The sequence below is a fragment of the Aethalodelphis obliquidens genome, unplaced genomic scaffold (assembly GCF_003676395.1).
Source record: "Aethalodelphis obliquidens isolate GAN/ISIS:26980383/991018 unplaced genomic scaffold, ASM367639v1 scaffold11, whole genome shotgun sequence".
In the NCBI taxonomy this organism is placed as follows: domain Eukaryota; kingdom Metazoa; phylum Chordata; class Mammalia; order Artiodactyla; family Delphinidae; genus Aethalodelphis; species Aethalodelphis obliquidens.
The window spans coordinates 18053724-18067973 of record NW_020837955.1 but is presented as its reverse complement, the minus strand read 5'-3'; the positions used below and the strand labels follow the sequence as shown (position 1 = coordinate 18067973).

The 14250-nt window shown below is 46.0% G+C and overlaps 1 protein-coding gene across 1 annotated transcript in view; it reads left to right on the top strand.

Moving 5' to 3' along the window:
* The first annotated feature begins 3036 nt into the window (after positions 1 to 3036).
* Positions 3037 to 14250, top strand: part of SEC31B (SEC31 homolog B, COPII component) — a 32960-nt gene continuing 21746 nt past the window's right edge. Inside the window, 7 exon segments of the mRNA XM_027113076.1 lie at positions 3037 to 5319; positions 5644 to 5783; positions 12010 to 12205; positions 12408 to 12503; positions 13461 to 13571; positions 13574 to 13603; positions 13960 to 14102. Of these exon segments, the coding sequence (XP_026968877.1) occupies positions 5257 to 5319; positions 5644 to 5783; positions 12010 to 12205; positions 12408 to 12503; positions 13461 to 13571; positions 13574 to 13603; positions 13960 to 14102 (779 nt within the window). The 5' untranslated portion in view covers positions 3037 to 5256.

Genomic DNA, 14250 nt, shown 5'->3' with positions numbered 1-14250 from the left:
AGACTATGTATTTATTCCAAAGCAACTTCTGAATCCTAGACTCTTATAAATTGATAAATTGACATTACTTATGTTTATTAATTTGAGGATAGTCATTGACTTATTACTGAACCTACACATGGCTTTCACTACCTTAATGATTCATCCAAGCTCCTATAATAGCCTTAGAAAGAGAAAAACCATGTTTCTGAGGGTCTGTTTCTTTTTTTTTTAAATGAAGTGTTTTTTTTTAAATTAATTTATTTTTGGCTGTGTTGGGTCTTTGTTGCTGTGTGGGCTTTCTCCAGTTCTGGTGAGTGGGGGCTACTCTTTGTTGCGGTGCGTGGGCTTCTCATTGTGGTGGCTTCTGTTGCTGAGCATGGGCTCTAGGCACGCAGGCTTCGGTAGTTGTGGCACGTGGGCTCAGTAGTTGTGGCTTGCGGGCTCTAGAGCGCAGGCTCAGTAGTTATGGCACACAGGCTTAGTTGCTCTGCAGCATGTGAGATCTTCCTGGACTGGGGCTGAAACCCGTGTCCCTTGCATTGGCAGGCTGATTCTTAACCACTGGGCCACCCTGAGGGTCTATTTCAGACCCTGAGGGTCTATTTCAATGCATCTGTTTAAAAGAGAACCAATTTATGTTCTTTTCTTCCCTTTAGGGACATTTTCTTAAATTACAATGATATTGCCTGAAAACCTGTCTCATAAAAAAGCATACATTCAACGTGATCTGTAGAAGCAAGTCCATTCATGCTAGATAAGGGGTCCTTTAGTGGTATTCAGGCAGTGAAAGACCTTTATGATATCAGGGAGTGGGTACTTCTACTGAAATGCCTCTCTTTGAAGGTCTCCACTGATTTTTTTTTTTTTTTTTTGCGGTACGCGTTCCTCTCACTGCTGCGGCCTCTCCCGTCGCGGAGCACAGGCTCCAGACGCGCAGGCCCAGCGGCCATGGCTCACGGGCCCAGCTGCTCCGCGGCACGTGGGATCCCCCTGGACCGGGGCACGAACCTGCGTCCCCTGCATCGGCAGGCAGATTCCCAACCACTGCGCCACCAGGGAAGCCCCTCCACTGCTTTTTATGTTTTCATTCTCTGTCCTTTAGAGCATTTGATAATCATTTAACAAACGTCTGTCTGCCTAATATATATCAGACACTGATAGGTCCTGGGGATATAAAGTTGAACAAGAAAATAATTGCCTTCAAAAAGTTACCTAGAAGAGAAGACTGGCATTTGTAAAACGAGGTGAAAAGAATTTCAAAGTGTCTGAGTTGAGAGAAGGGTGCACTTTTTTACTTTACTTTTTTTTTTGTTTGTTTTAATCATGTCCTACTTGAAACTGTGACCTTATGCCTTTGGTTCAGATTTCTTTCAGAGCACTCCAGTGACACCTCGGCCTCATTCCCTACTTCGAGGTGTTGCCTGAAGTTCAGTTTTCAACCCTGTTTCTCATCCACTGTTGTGCTAAGAAGTTCAAGAAATACTTAGTACGTAGAGTGGGCAGGCACCACCAATGCCCTAAATTCTTTTCTGTCCTGAGTTCAAAACTCCCATGTCCACGTGAAAAGGAAATCTAGAGCTGTGTCACAATGACTTGGGGCCACGTCATAAGTCATAAGATAACCAGCTCACCATCTTTGGGGGTATATCAGGCTGGAATATGGTGGTAGAATTCATGCATTAAATTAAAAATTTAAATCAAATAACTTAGGTCTAAGATCTTCAGCTGCCTACAGAACATTTTATTTGGAAATGCCATAATTCCCTCAATCAATATAAAAAATATATATGATCACCCCCCCTCCAACTTTTTATCAGTCACAAGAGCCTGTCCAGCTTTCTTTTACAATCATTGCCACTATGTTAATCCAGGCTTTCATCACCTGGTACCTGGATTGTTCTCTTAGTCTAATTTGATTCCCTGCCTCCAACTCTGTTCTCTCTGCATGGTGATCCATATTGCTAGTCTGATGTAATCTTATTGCATATCTGCCCATAATTTTCAGTAACTCCCAATTACCTGCAGAGTTGAATTGGTATTCCACAATCTGAATCCAGCCCACTCCCCCAGCTGTAGTCCCTTTCATTCATGGTATGGGAAACACCAGGGCGCTGTTAGCCGGTTGGGCCCCTTCCTCCTCGCTGGGAGTCCACCTGTCTTCTTGAAACCCCAACGTATGACACCTGTCTCGTCCCTGAAACCTTCCAGGAAGCCCCTGGTACCTTGCCCCCCGCCCATCTATAGCTTTTAATTAGTTCAACCACCGGTTGGGGGCACCAGTTGTTGCTGGGCTGCAGAAAGTCACTCACCGCTCTTTATGGCCTAGATTGCTTTTTACCTTTTCAACTAAGTGGATTCCGCTGAGAGCCCCTGGAGCTAGGTCCGGGTCTTCTCCGCTTCAATAAGTAAATAATGAGTTATTTTCCCTTTTCAGAGGCTGCCCGCGGAGCCTGACTCAAATTGAATAGACCAGAACTTACTGGTCGCGGGATCTGACCCACTGCGCAATCACAGGACAGGTGAGGGAGGCCCGATTAAAAGCTATAATCCTATTAGGGAACGTTCTCCGTGGGTCAGCGGGGTGCTGGGCCCCGCGCCTGGCGGCGCGTGTGGGAGGTGGGGCCTGCGGGCCAGGACTACTTTTGGCCCTCCGCAGCCGCCTTCCACAGCGCCCCGCTGAGCTCCGAAGCCCTGAGAGAAGACCGGCTCCGGCTCCGGCTCCGGCTACGCCGCGCCAGACCCCTGGCCTGGGCTCTCCGCGCAGGTTGGTTTTCCCCGCCTGTACGGGGCCGCTGAGAGGGGAGGCCGTGCCGGGGACCCCGAGCGCCGCCCCTCTCTCGGGAGGGTGCCGGGGCGCGCTCGCCCTCCGCTGGCACTCCGGCCCGCCCCGCTCCCGGGGCTCCTGCCGGTGTGCTGCTCAGGGGACCCTACGACGCCTGCCCTGCTCTCGGCCGCACTCGGCTCGTTCTCCCTGCCGCGCCTGGGTGCCTCAGCCCGAAGACGGCCTCTCTCCAGCGCTGCCCTGGCGCCTCCCCCATCAGCCCTGGGCCCTGACCTGGCCTGGGCCCAGTGTCGGCAACGGGTCTCTGCGTCTGGCCTGGGCGGGAAGGCCTGTCAGTGCTGACGCCGGCGCGCCGCGGGGGAGGCCGACCATCCTCCGGAGGGACTGGACAGCCAAGGGTAGCTGGCGTCCTCTTTCACTGCACGAGCGTGTCCAGCTCTTGGTTGAGTGGTCATAGCTCTCCCACTTTTAACGCCCCCGGCCCCCGGCATTCTGACCACAGCGGGGACCTTTTTTGTGAACAGATGTCTTTGAACAAAGTGGATTAAAAGCCCATCTTCCCAATTTGTAGGCTGGGGTTTAAACACTTCATGGAGTTTAGTTTAGACTGGTATAATGGTTAAAAGCACTGGGCTCTGGAGGCTGTTGGGGTGCACAGCTTGGTCTAGCCAGTTTTCTTCTCTGTGAAATGCGGATAGTATCGGTACTGACCGCCCAGAACCATTGTGAGAATTAAATGAGATATGCATGTCAAGTGCACACGGCTAATTGCAGCTCCCGCTTAAGAGACCTTTCTCCAGAAACGTGAAAATGGTATTGACCAGCAGGTGGCACTGGTGACCGTGCAGTATGATGTACAATCTTGTCCGAATATTCCTCAAGTGTTTAGAGGTCCCCGGGAAATCTCGGCTGAGTTGGCAGCCTTAAACTTTCTTCAAGCTGGAGAGTGCATTTGATATTATTAAGTAATAAAACTTTTGTTTTGGTAGGTCAAGACTAACCTGGCTGTGGCTTGCTCAAGCAGGTCACAGTGGGTCCCAAGTTTACTCCATCAAGTTCAGTGTTAACTTTTTTTTTTTAAACTTCCCTGCCGCTTTAGCCTGTTGGGATGGCACCTTGAGTATGTGTTAGAATTGGTTTGGAAACTACCAAGTTAAAATAGATGTCTGCATTCATTCATAAAGTATTATCGAGCACTTACTGTGTGCCAGACATTGTTCTGACGCTAGTTATAACATGGAGAACAAAGCAGACACAGTGCTAGCTCTCATGGAGTTTACTTATTAGTGGACAATGTAGATGTAAATAAATATATAATTATAGATTGCTAAGAAGAAAAAAAGGAGTCTGTTTTTGATTGGGTGGATGACCTCATTGAGGTAAGAAGCTGAGCCCTGAAAGATGTGATAAGGAACCAGTCATGCAGAGAACGAAACAAAAAGCCATCAAAGTATAGCAAACAGAATTTACAAAGCTCTAAAGTGGGGAAACGCCAGGAAATGAAACAAGGCTAATGCAGCTGTAGCACAATAAGTAAGGGGGAGAGTAGGAAGAGATGAAGTTGAAGTGGTAGGCTAGAGCCTTTGAGCAGGGATCAAAGGGGTTCGCATTTTATTCTGAGTGTGATAGAAGCCACTGAAAAATTTTAAATGTGGAATGCCAAAATCCAATTTTTGATTAAAAAGTTTACTCCTGCTGCTATGCAGAGAATGAATTGGGTGACAGGGATGAGTAGCAGGGAGAAGACCAGTAATCTAGGTGATAGATGATAGTATCTTCAAATAGAGCAGTGGTGAAGATGGAGAAGAATAGACAGATTAAGGTATATCTTGGAGGCAAAATTTGGAAGACTTAATGATGGATTAGAAGGGAATAAGGGCGAAGGAGGGATCTACGGTGATTTTCAGGTTTGGGGGTTAAGCAGTTGTCTGGGTGGTGGTACCATTTGCTGAGATGAAGAAAACTGAAGGAAGAACAGGTGGGTGGACGAGATGGTGGAATAGAGAATTCCAATTTAAACAGACTAAGTTTTAGGTATCTTTACTATATCCAAGTAGAAATGTTTGATTAGCAGTTGTATGTAAGAACTTGTAGCTCAGAGGAGAGATTTGTATTGCCGATATAAATTTGGGAGTCATCGACATATGGATGATGTTTAAAACCAAGGGATTGGATAGGGTCACTGAGAGATTATTTGGTTTGATGGTTATCATCACCCTCGGGCCTGTGGCAACTAGTGTATTTGAATATCTTTTAGGGTTTAAAGCATTAGGTTTCAGTAACTGGGAAAATGAACTGTCATTACAGATCTGCAGACGGTCATGTATTTGTTACCCTGTGTTGCCCCAAAATGCCCCATTCTTTGGTGGTGAGAGAGAAACAAGCTCTCATGTCCACAGGTGTTCCCCTTGATCTGGCCCTTAAGCTTGCTGGTTTCTATTTTCAGGAGGCTGAGGAAAAGGGTCACTTTTCTGCCACCTACAGGACAGACCATGAAGCTGAAGGAACTTGAGCGGCCAGCTGTCCAAGTGTGGAGCCCAGCTAGCCACTACTGTGGATAAGGATCCACTGAGTACATAGGTTGAAGGGAAACGTAGTATCCAGGGCTCTTTATTGTGCTTCAGAGAAAGTTTTAGAGTCATGGAAATCTGGGGTTGGCTAGCAGCATATGCAAAGGGATATTAGGAGTTTCTGGTACCTGGGGGCAACCTTGGACTCTGGCTTAAGGCTAAGCACCTCATGCTTTCTTGTTTTCTTTGGAGCTACCATTTGAAAAAGGGTATATCCAGTCCTCTCCTGTTCCTCCTCTTCTCTACTGCTTAACCATTTATACCCCAAATCCGTGCATATATTGTTGCTCATATGCTGCCTCTTCCTGACTTTTCTTGTGCCTAGGAACATCTGCCCAGCAGCTAGATGCCTCCTTTAGTACAGATGACACATTGGAAATCTTTGAGGTTGATTTCAGGGACCCCTCTCTGGACTTGAAATGCAAGGGAGTCCTTTCTCCCTCCAGCAGGTACTATGTCTGAACTTTTGATGGGTATGCAGGGCAGATCCTGATGTAGACCCTGATGGGGAATCCCGGGAGTAGTATGTGCTTCTCAGGGCTCATGAGGAGACAAGTGAGGGGAGAATGGTCTTTTAGTAGGAGAGAAGTTAACTCTGGGTTTATTTTGCAAGAGGATTTTGAAAACACCCACTCCAACCTTTGTGGTCAGCAGCAGCAGCGTCATGCAGAATCATGTGATAGAGACGCCTCACAGAAGCCTGGACCCACAAGTACCTGATCTGTCTCTGAACGCAGAGGAATTGGCTCCTTCCTCCCTTGGCTCTTGTGAACATAACAGCCTTACACAGTATTTCCTTGTCTGCCAGTGGGAGGCGAAAGAATGATCCTCTCCTCATTGCTGTCAGGCACCGACTGGGCACTCATGGATTTCATGGCTCTGGCAGGCTTACAGGGTTGGGTACTAGCATTCACCAAGCACATGTATACATTCCAGGCACTATGCTAGGGGCTCTGTATAATATCTTATTCATTCCTCAAAATGAGCCTAACCAAAAAATACCATTATTCCCATTTTATGTAGGAGAGAACCAAAACTCTGAGAAGCTAGGATTTAAGTCTAGGCCTGTCTTACTCCAAAACCTACCTTCTTTCTATTATTCAACTGTTCTTTTACAGGTTGTGTAAAGATGAGGCTTACAGTCTGAATCAATGATCTCTAAACTTTTGTACAATCAGGAAAAATGTGAATATTCACTGTACTCAAGTATATATTTAGTATAAATAATATACATATATTACTGTACTACTTTTTAATATTAAAAATATAAATCTTTTTCTTACAGCCCAGAGGATTATCTTGCCCATCCACTTTAGAGATTGCTGGTCTAGAATGCAACTCTCCATCTTCTTGTGCATTTTTTGGTCCATCTGAGTGATTAGATTAAGATATTTAGACAGAAGTACCCTCTTCTTTCTTTTCATGGTTTAACCTAATAATGAAAGTTAGTTTTTGTTCTCCTTTTCTTGAGCTCCTATATCACTTTGTTACAGTATCCCTTATTTTGCAGTTTTTAACATTTCTTTGTATTTCCAGTACCTTTACCTTTTGAAGAGCAGGCCTTGGCGGGTTTACCAGTAATGATGAGATATTCTTAGCCTCTAAGCAAGCATTTCAGAAAGGGCTGCTGAAAGGGGTGAGCTAATTTAATAATGTTTATACTCCTGAAGATAAGAAAAGGGGCAGTGAGCGCAAGGACTCTTTTCTTTGACCAGCCAAGCAGCAGCTTCAGCATAGTAGTGGCTCCTTAGGGCTAGGAGTTCCTAAGAAAGAGGCAATGTCATTGCTTAAGAAACCTTGAAACTGAATCCTGAGATCCATGTATGCAGAGATTTTTGTCTGTTTTATTCACTGCTGTATCTTTAGCTTCTAGAACAGTGCCTGTCATTAGGTGGTTAAAAAATATCTGTGGAATAAATGAGTGATATTAGAACCTTCTGGATTACCAAACGGAGCATTCATGTCCACCAGTTCAGTTAGTTATAGTTAGTCTTCAGTTAGTCTTAGTGCCTTAAGAGCTTTTCAAGGGTAACAATCTGTTTGTTTGGCAGCCAACTTGGTTGCAGGGACACTTTTTGAAATGTTGGTACTGTATTCAGGAATCATGAAGCATCACCTCACACCCTGCTCTACCCTGCAGGAATTTGGGGACTATAACCAAAACAAATAGCTTCCTATTTGTTCCTATTTGGAAAAAGGAAGTTAGCTTCCTTTTTCCACCTCTATAATTGTGTCTAAAGATTGAGTCTTATTCTCAAAGACCTAAGGGATTACTTTTGACACAGTTCGGTTGGGGCCTTTCTGAAGAAATCATCTTAGACCCTCCAGGGTTTAAGACACCCACTTCTTTCCGTTCCAGCCTGGGTTAGGTCACTTACTCAAAAGTCAGCATCACAGACAGTTGACCAAGATGATCAGGGTAGACGAAGGGCAACCCATCCTTTGCTTTATGCTTTCCTCTTTTCTGTATCATCTTCTGCTTGGCTTAATGCAAAGCACAGTTGTGTTGGGTTGCTACCTTGGCTAAAACTATGTGACTTTGGGCAAATTGAATTCCATCAGTGATCTTAGGTTTCCTCACTTATATGTAAAGAAGAGGTTGTACAAGATGACTTCTAAGAATCTACTGAACTCCAAATTTAAGTCTTATCTTCAATCTCTCCTTCCCTTTTTCTAGTTTAGTCTCCTTCCTTTTTTCCTTTTTTTTTTAAACAAATGCCTCTCTGTATCTCTTTATTATTAACTAAACATACTCTTCAAAGTCTTCCCCCTTCCATTGCCTGCCCTTTTTACCAGACCCATGCCTCAACCACATTTGAATCCTGAAGATGCCCTTATCCTCAACCTGTGATGTATCAGAGAAATATTATCTATTTAGAAATACCTGACTGAAAGAGAAATGTTCTGAAACACTGGTATGGGTGTGGATAAGGGACAGCCTTAAGCTATAAATAGAGTGAAGAGAGTGTGCGAATTAATGCCCCTGGATGCAATCAGAATCAATATGGATTAGCATGTGCACTGAAGCAAGTGATGTTTGGTTTGTTAGATGAATCTCACTCAAGAAGAAAGCTATCTGGGAGAATAATACATTGTTTATGTATTGACTTTTGAGTTGAGGACGTAGCTGCTGTGGCTGAGTGAGTTCAGGGGTCAGTGGGTGATTTGCTGCACTCTACCTCTGTCTACACTGAGGTTCTAGATCTCTAAGTGGCCACTGTAACCTATGTCTGACCCATCCTCTAGTAACATGGAGAAAGTAGGTGATCTATCTTCCAATACCTTTATCTCAGTTCTAGCTACTTGGGGAGCACTGTGACCCCTCTTTAGGTGCCTTTGTGAGGGACAACACTAAGCAGTAAAAGATCGTTTTGGTACTACTCCTAATTTTCTTGTTTCTAAGACTTGCCTTCTCTCTAGAGACATTAAGATCACAGAGGAGAGAGCATGGGCTTTGTTGTTGGACAGACTTTGGTTCAAATCCCAGCTTTGCCATCTACTGTCCTATCAGACACATTATTTAAGTTCTCTGACCCTGTTTTCTCTACTGTAAATTTGAGTAACATAGTTGGCATATAGTAGCCTGGTACATACTAGGCATTCAGAAAAGTAGTTCTCCTCTCAGACAGCCATCGCTCCACCCCAGTGTCTTTATTCTCCAGCTTGGAGCACTGCCCTCATCTCTCTGACTTTTAAGGAAACTTGGATTTCCTCAGTTATTTTGGCCAGGATGTGGACAAACTCATATTCACTTTAATCCACTAACATGAGGTTGGGATTTTTCATAAGGAACTTCACTAAGCAAATAAAATCAAAATCCCAAACAAAGAAGTACAGAAATCATGGGAGCAAGAATTTATACAGCACATATTCCTAATCATAAGGTAGCTGAAGCTTGGCCTCAGATGAGCTTAGCTGGTGCGACGTTCTGATCTCACAGGTCTCAGTTTATTCTCTCCAGCCTTGTTTTTCTCTTTTTGCCAGGAGCATAGCCATGAGTTGATTGTTGGGGCTGGTTCCATCTTTATGCATTCAGCTTCTTCCCATTGTTCTATCCTGGTGTGCAGTCTGATGTATCTAGTACAGAGGTTCCTAACCTTGGCAGCTTGTTAGAATCACCTGGGGGGCTCTTATTAGAAATGTAGATTCTGAGGGCCTGTCTCTGGAAATTCTGCTTCACAAGGTCTGGGTGGGAATCGGGAACCTGTATTTTCTTTAGGTGCCATCCCTCATTCTGTGATGCCATGTGGTCTCCATCATTGCCATCATTATCCTGAGAAGCTGTTTAGCAGAGAATTCCATGTGTATTCTCATGTTTTCAAAGTTCCCACCTTACTATACAAACTTGTCTCCCTATACCTTCTACTTAAATCTCTTAGTTCCTATTTGCAGGCCAAAGGCCATCTTTTTTGTTTTATAACTTTTTTTTTTTTTTTTTTTTTTTATTTTTGCGGTACGCGGGCCTCTCACTGTTGTGGCTTCTCCCGTTGCGGAGCACAGGCTCCGGATGCGCAGGCTCAGCGGCTATGGCTCCCGGGCCCAGTCGCTCTGCGGCATGTGGGATCTTCCTGGACCGGGGCACGAACCCGTGTCCCCTGCATCGGCAGGCGGACTCTCAACAACTGCGCCACCAGGGAAGCCCTATAACTTTTTATTTTTAAAATATTCAAACACAGAAAAGTTGCACAATAGTACAATGAACAATCATATACCTTCATTTAGACTCATCAGTTGTTAATGTTTTGTCACATTTGCTCACATGCTTGTGTGCTCTCTCTTTGTTTACACACATGCGCACACACACACACACACACACACACACACACACACACACACACACACACACACACACACACACACACACACACACACACACACGACTGTCCATTTGCAGGGCAGAGATGATTGATCAAGTCTCCTTCCTTGCCTGACTCGTCCCAGGTGTTCCCCCTCTCCCAGGTGTTGCCTATCACAGCTATTCGGGCTCCAGTTTCACCCTTACTAGTGAAGTGTTAACAATAGGAATGTACTTTCTGCATGCTTACACAAAGAAAAATCATTTTGTCACACCCTGTATTCTGCATTTCAGCCACTCTAAAGTAACTGGGCCCTCTTCTCCGACCCTTTGGTGACTCCCATGTGGTCTCAGTTACCTTTTACTCTGATTTTATATGTCATGTGCTCTGACCATACCACGGTCACTGCATTCCCATGTGAGTTTCCATGGCCATACCTACCTCTGCTTCCTGTGTGACCTATTAGAGGCTTCTCTGGCTAACCTATTGACTTGCCCTCTGCCCATGCTGAGCTCTAGCCCCTGGATGACATGGCAGCCTCTGGAGCCAGCATGGAACACATTCTTCTGTCCTTTTAAGGTCAGCGCAACCTTAGAAAATATAGCCTTTCTGACAGTAGCTTTAGACCCACCGTTTGTTCAGCTCTGCTGTTTTTGTTCAGATGCTGACCTGGTCTGAACTAGTGCTCAGCTCTTCACTTTTGACAGGTTGGCTCTGCTCTAATGACTGGCCAAACAGGTTCCTGCCTGGTCACCCCATTCAATTTCTTTGCTGATTGTTCCCAGGGTGTGGGAACATTTAATTTCAGTTAGAGATCTTACGACATCATTCAATGTGAAATCTGGCTTCTCGGAAGGCTGCAGAAATATCCTCGTCTAGTAGGATAACCAAGTGAAATGGAGGACAGACCACCTGTGAGCCTTTGGGGATTTCACATGCCTTCCCTAGGGGCTTTGCAGGGGACCCATACTTGTGTGCAGGGAGCCCAGGGTCCATCTCTTTCTTGTGTGAAAGATGCTCAGAAAGCCAGAAAAGTGTCCCCCAAACGGTGCATTTATTCTTTGTGCCTCTGTGTCTCTAGGGCTGGCCCACTGAATCCACATGGTAGTTCCAGTGGACTAGACACATGGGAGAGGCATGGGATGGGAAAGTCCTTAGATCTTTTCTCACTTCCAGTTTAAGAGGGAAGAGGGGACAGCAACTGTTGGCCTAAGGAACCTGCTTCTATTCAGGTATAGAAGAGTTTGGATCTTGCTCTAAATAGAAGACAATATTTTATGAAGGTTAAGAGCTCAGGCTTTGGCATAAGATGGGCCTAACTTTGAACCTTGACTCTGTCACTTCCTAGATGTCAAATGGGAGTAAAATTACTAACTGTATATACAGAAGTTTCACAACTTCTCTGTGCCTCGTTTCCTCAATTGAAAATGGAGTTAATACCTCATGGGGTTGTTGATCAGCTAAAACATGTAAAGCACTTAAAACGTACTAGTGCCTAGTACGTAGGAAGTTATCAGAATAAGTGTTAGTTGTTATTTGAGTTGGGAGGATTAAGAAGTAATTTATTTGAAGTGTTTATCACTGGGTTTATATTAAACCCAATAATGTTAACAAAAACATAAAAAGCACCCCTCCCCCAGCTCCGTGGCAGTGGCCTCCTGGCTTCTAGTGTAACATAGATGGAACATTTTTTCAGCCAAAGGGCAGGAGGACCAGGCAGAGGAGACCTCTGTTCTGTGTCTGGGAAATGAGGGAGACAGGCAGGCCCTGACCAAGGGTGGGGATGCCTGCGTAATGTCAGAGGTTGGCAAAGATGCCCATTCTCTACTTACTGACGTGGACCTGAGTTGGTGCTGATGCCAGTTCCTCCTCTTTGTAGGTTTCACAAGCTGATCTGGGGGAGCTTTAGCAATGGGCTTCTGGAAGGCTCTGGGGTTATTGCAGGCGGCAGGGATGATGGCATGCTTACTCTATACAATGTGACCCACATCCTGTCTTCGGGAAAGGAGCCTGTGATTACCCAGATACAGAAGCACACGGGGGCTGTCAGAGCCCTTGACTTTAATCCGTTCCAGGTACTACATTTCAGTTAATCAGACACGGCTGACAGATCTGAAGGGAAGTGTTTGCTTGTGACCTGTGGTCTCTAACTCTGAGCCCTTCCCAGGTTGTTGTGGGGGTGGCTTTGGAAGCCCCGCATGTGGGTCTCCTTCCCCCTTTTCTGCTCTCATCTCTTCCTGGGAAGGCGTGTCTCCAAAGGCCTGTTCCTTCATACAGGGCAACCTCCTGGCCTCAGGGGCCAATGATTCAGAAATCTTCATTTGGGATTTGAATAACCTGAGTGTGCCAATGACCCCAGGATCCAAGTCATAGGTGAGGAGCCTTCTGGTGCTGCTGCTTAAGAGTGTGCACCTGATTTTCCCAGGGAGCGTTGAATTATGGAGGCAGCCAGCCCACAGGAGATTTCCATCTTCACCACTGGAGGGCACTAAAGCTCCACAGACTAATGTGCTGCCTACCAGCCAGATAATAGAGAGTTGGAGTCGGGTGGGGACCGGTTGGGGGTGGCTTGTGGTCATTAACTGACCCAGGGGTTTCTGGAAGGCAAATGAAGAAGGGTGAGGGGAGTAAAAGACATTGAGAGAAGGCGTGAACGTACTGTTTATCGTAGTATAGCTTAGGCAAGCTTGGGCCCTGAGCTTAGCTGACCAGGGGCAAGAGTAGGACACCCAGATACACCCTTGTCCTTTTGGGGGGAGGATCAGCGTTGTCTTTGTATCTGGTTCCCCCATGTGGCTGGGGGACTCGTGTGTCTCTGTCTCTGAGTGTACCTATCTTGTCAGTCTGTAACTGCGCCCATCTTTTTCTTCCTCGCTTTTGTTTCTTATGCTTACAGTATCATGAGGTAAGTTCAGTATGAATTTGATAGCACCTTGTGTCCTAAAAGTATCAATGGCTTTTCTCTCTGCCTCATTCTCTCTGGGGGTCTTGGGTGTCTATATTTCCCTCCCTCACCTTTTTCCTCTCCCTCTCTCTCTTGTCAGAGACGAGAGGGCTGTTTTAAAATCTTGACTCTATCCTCTCAGGAGCACTTTGGGATAGGAGTAAAACCCAAGTGCATCTGTCCTCTCAGCTTCTACACCAGTTTCCTAAAGCATCCTCTCTGGAAAACTCCCCTCCCAGCTTCCCGAGACTGGCTTGGTTTGGATAGCCCCATGTCTACTCTTGGCCTTTCTCTGGGTGGTTGGGAGCAGTGGAAGAGCAGCTGTCTCTTGGTCCAGGGGTGACAGGTTGTCCTCAACCTGCCCCCCACACATCCTGCCTCAGCAGCCTCCAGAAGACATCAAGGCACTCTCTTGGAACCGTCAGGTTCAACACATTCTGCCTTCTGTTCACCCCAGCGGCAAGGCAATCGTGTGGGATCTCAGGAAGAATGAACCTATATCATCAAAGTCAGTGATCACAGCAACAGGGTGAGTTGAATACAGGCAGAATATAGGCTCGGGCTCTGCTGTCTCTCTCAGGCCTAGTGTTGGAGCTGCTCTCCCCCAGGCGAGGGTTCTGCTTTCGGCTGTTACACCTGTGGATCCAGCCTCAGCAGATTTCCATTTGAGAGTGAAAGCTTAGGGAAGCTAAACTAAGCTGATCTGGAGGCTTCTGGTGCTCCTTGCTATGGTCATCACTCATTCCCCGATGGCTGTGGTGTTCCCAGTCACATAGGAGAGACACAAAGCCTACCCTCAGAGAGGTCCCATTTCAGCTGGACAAAAAAGATTCATAACCAGAAGAGTCAGATTACATGGCCCATTGGGGTCTGCTTTGTTCACAGATGCACTGCTCAGGCCTGGCCTGGCACCCAGACATGGCCACCCAGTTGGTGCTATGTTCAGAAGATGATCGTCTTCCAGTAATTCATCTGTGGGACTTGTGCTTTGCCTCCTCACCCCTGAAGGTGCTGGAGAGTCACAGCAGGCAGCATCTCAAACCCCATCCACATCCTTGTTGGAGGGCGGGGGCATAAATGACCTGGGTAGAAGGCAATGCATGCCTCACTTTGGCTACCAGACATTCTCCCTGGCTTCAAAGCTATCCCAGTGAACACATAGTTACCCAGTTCTAG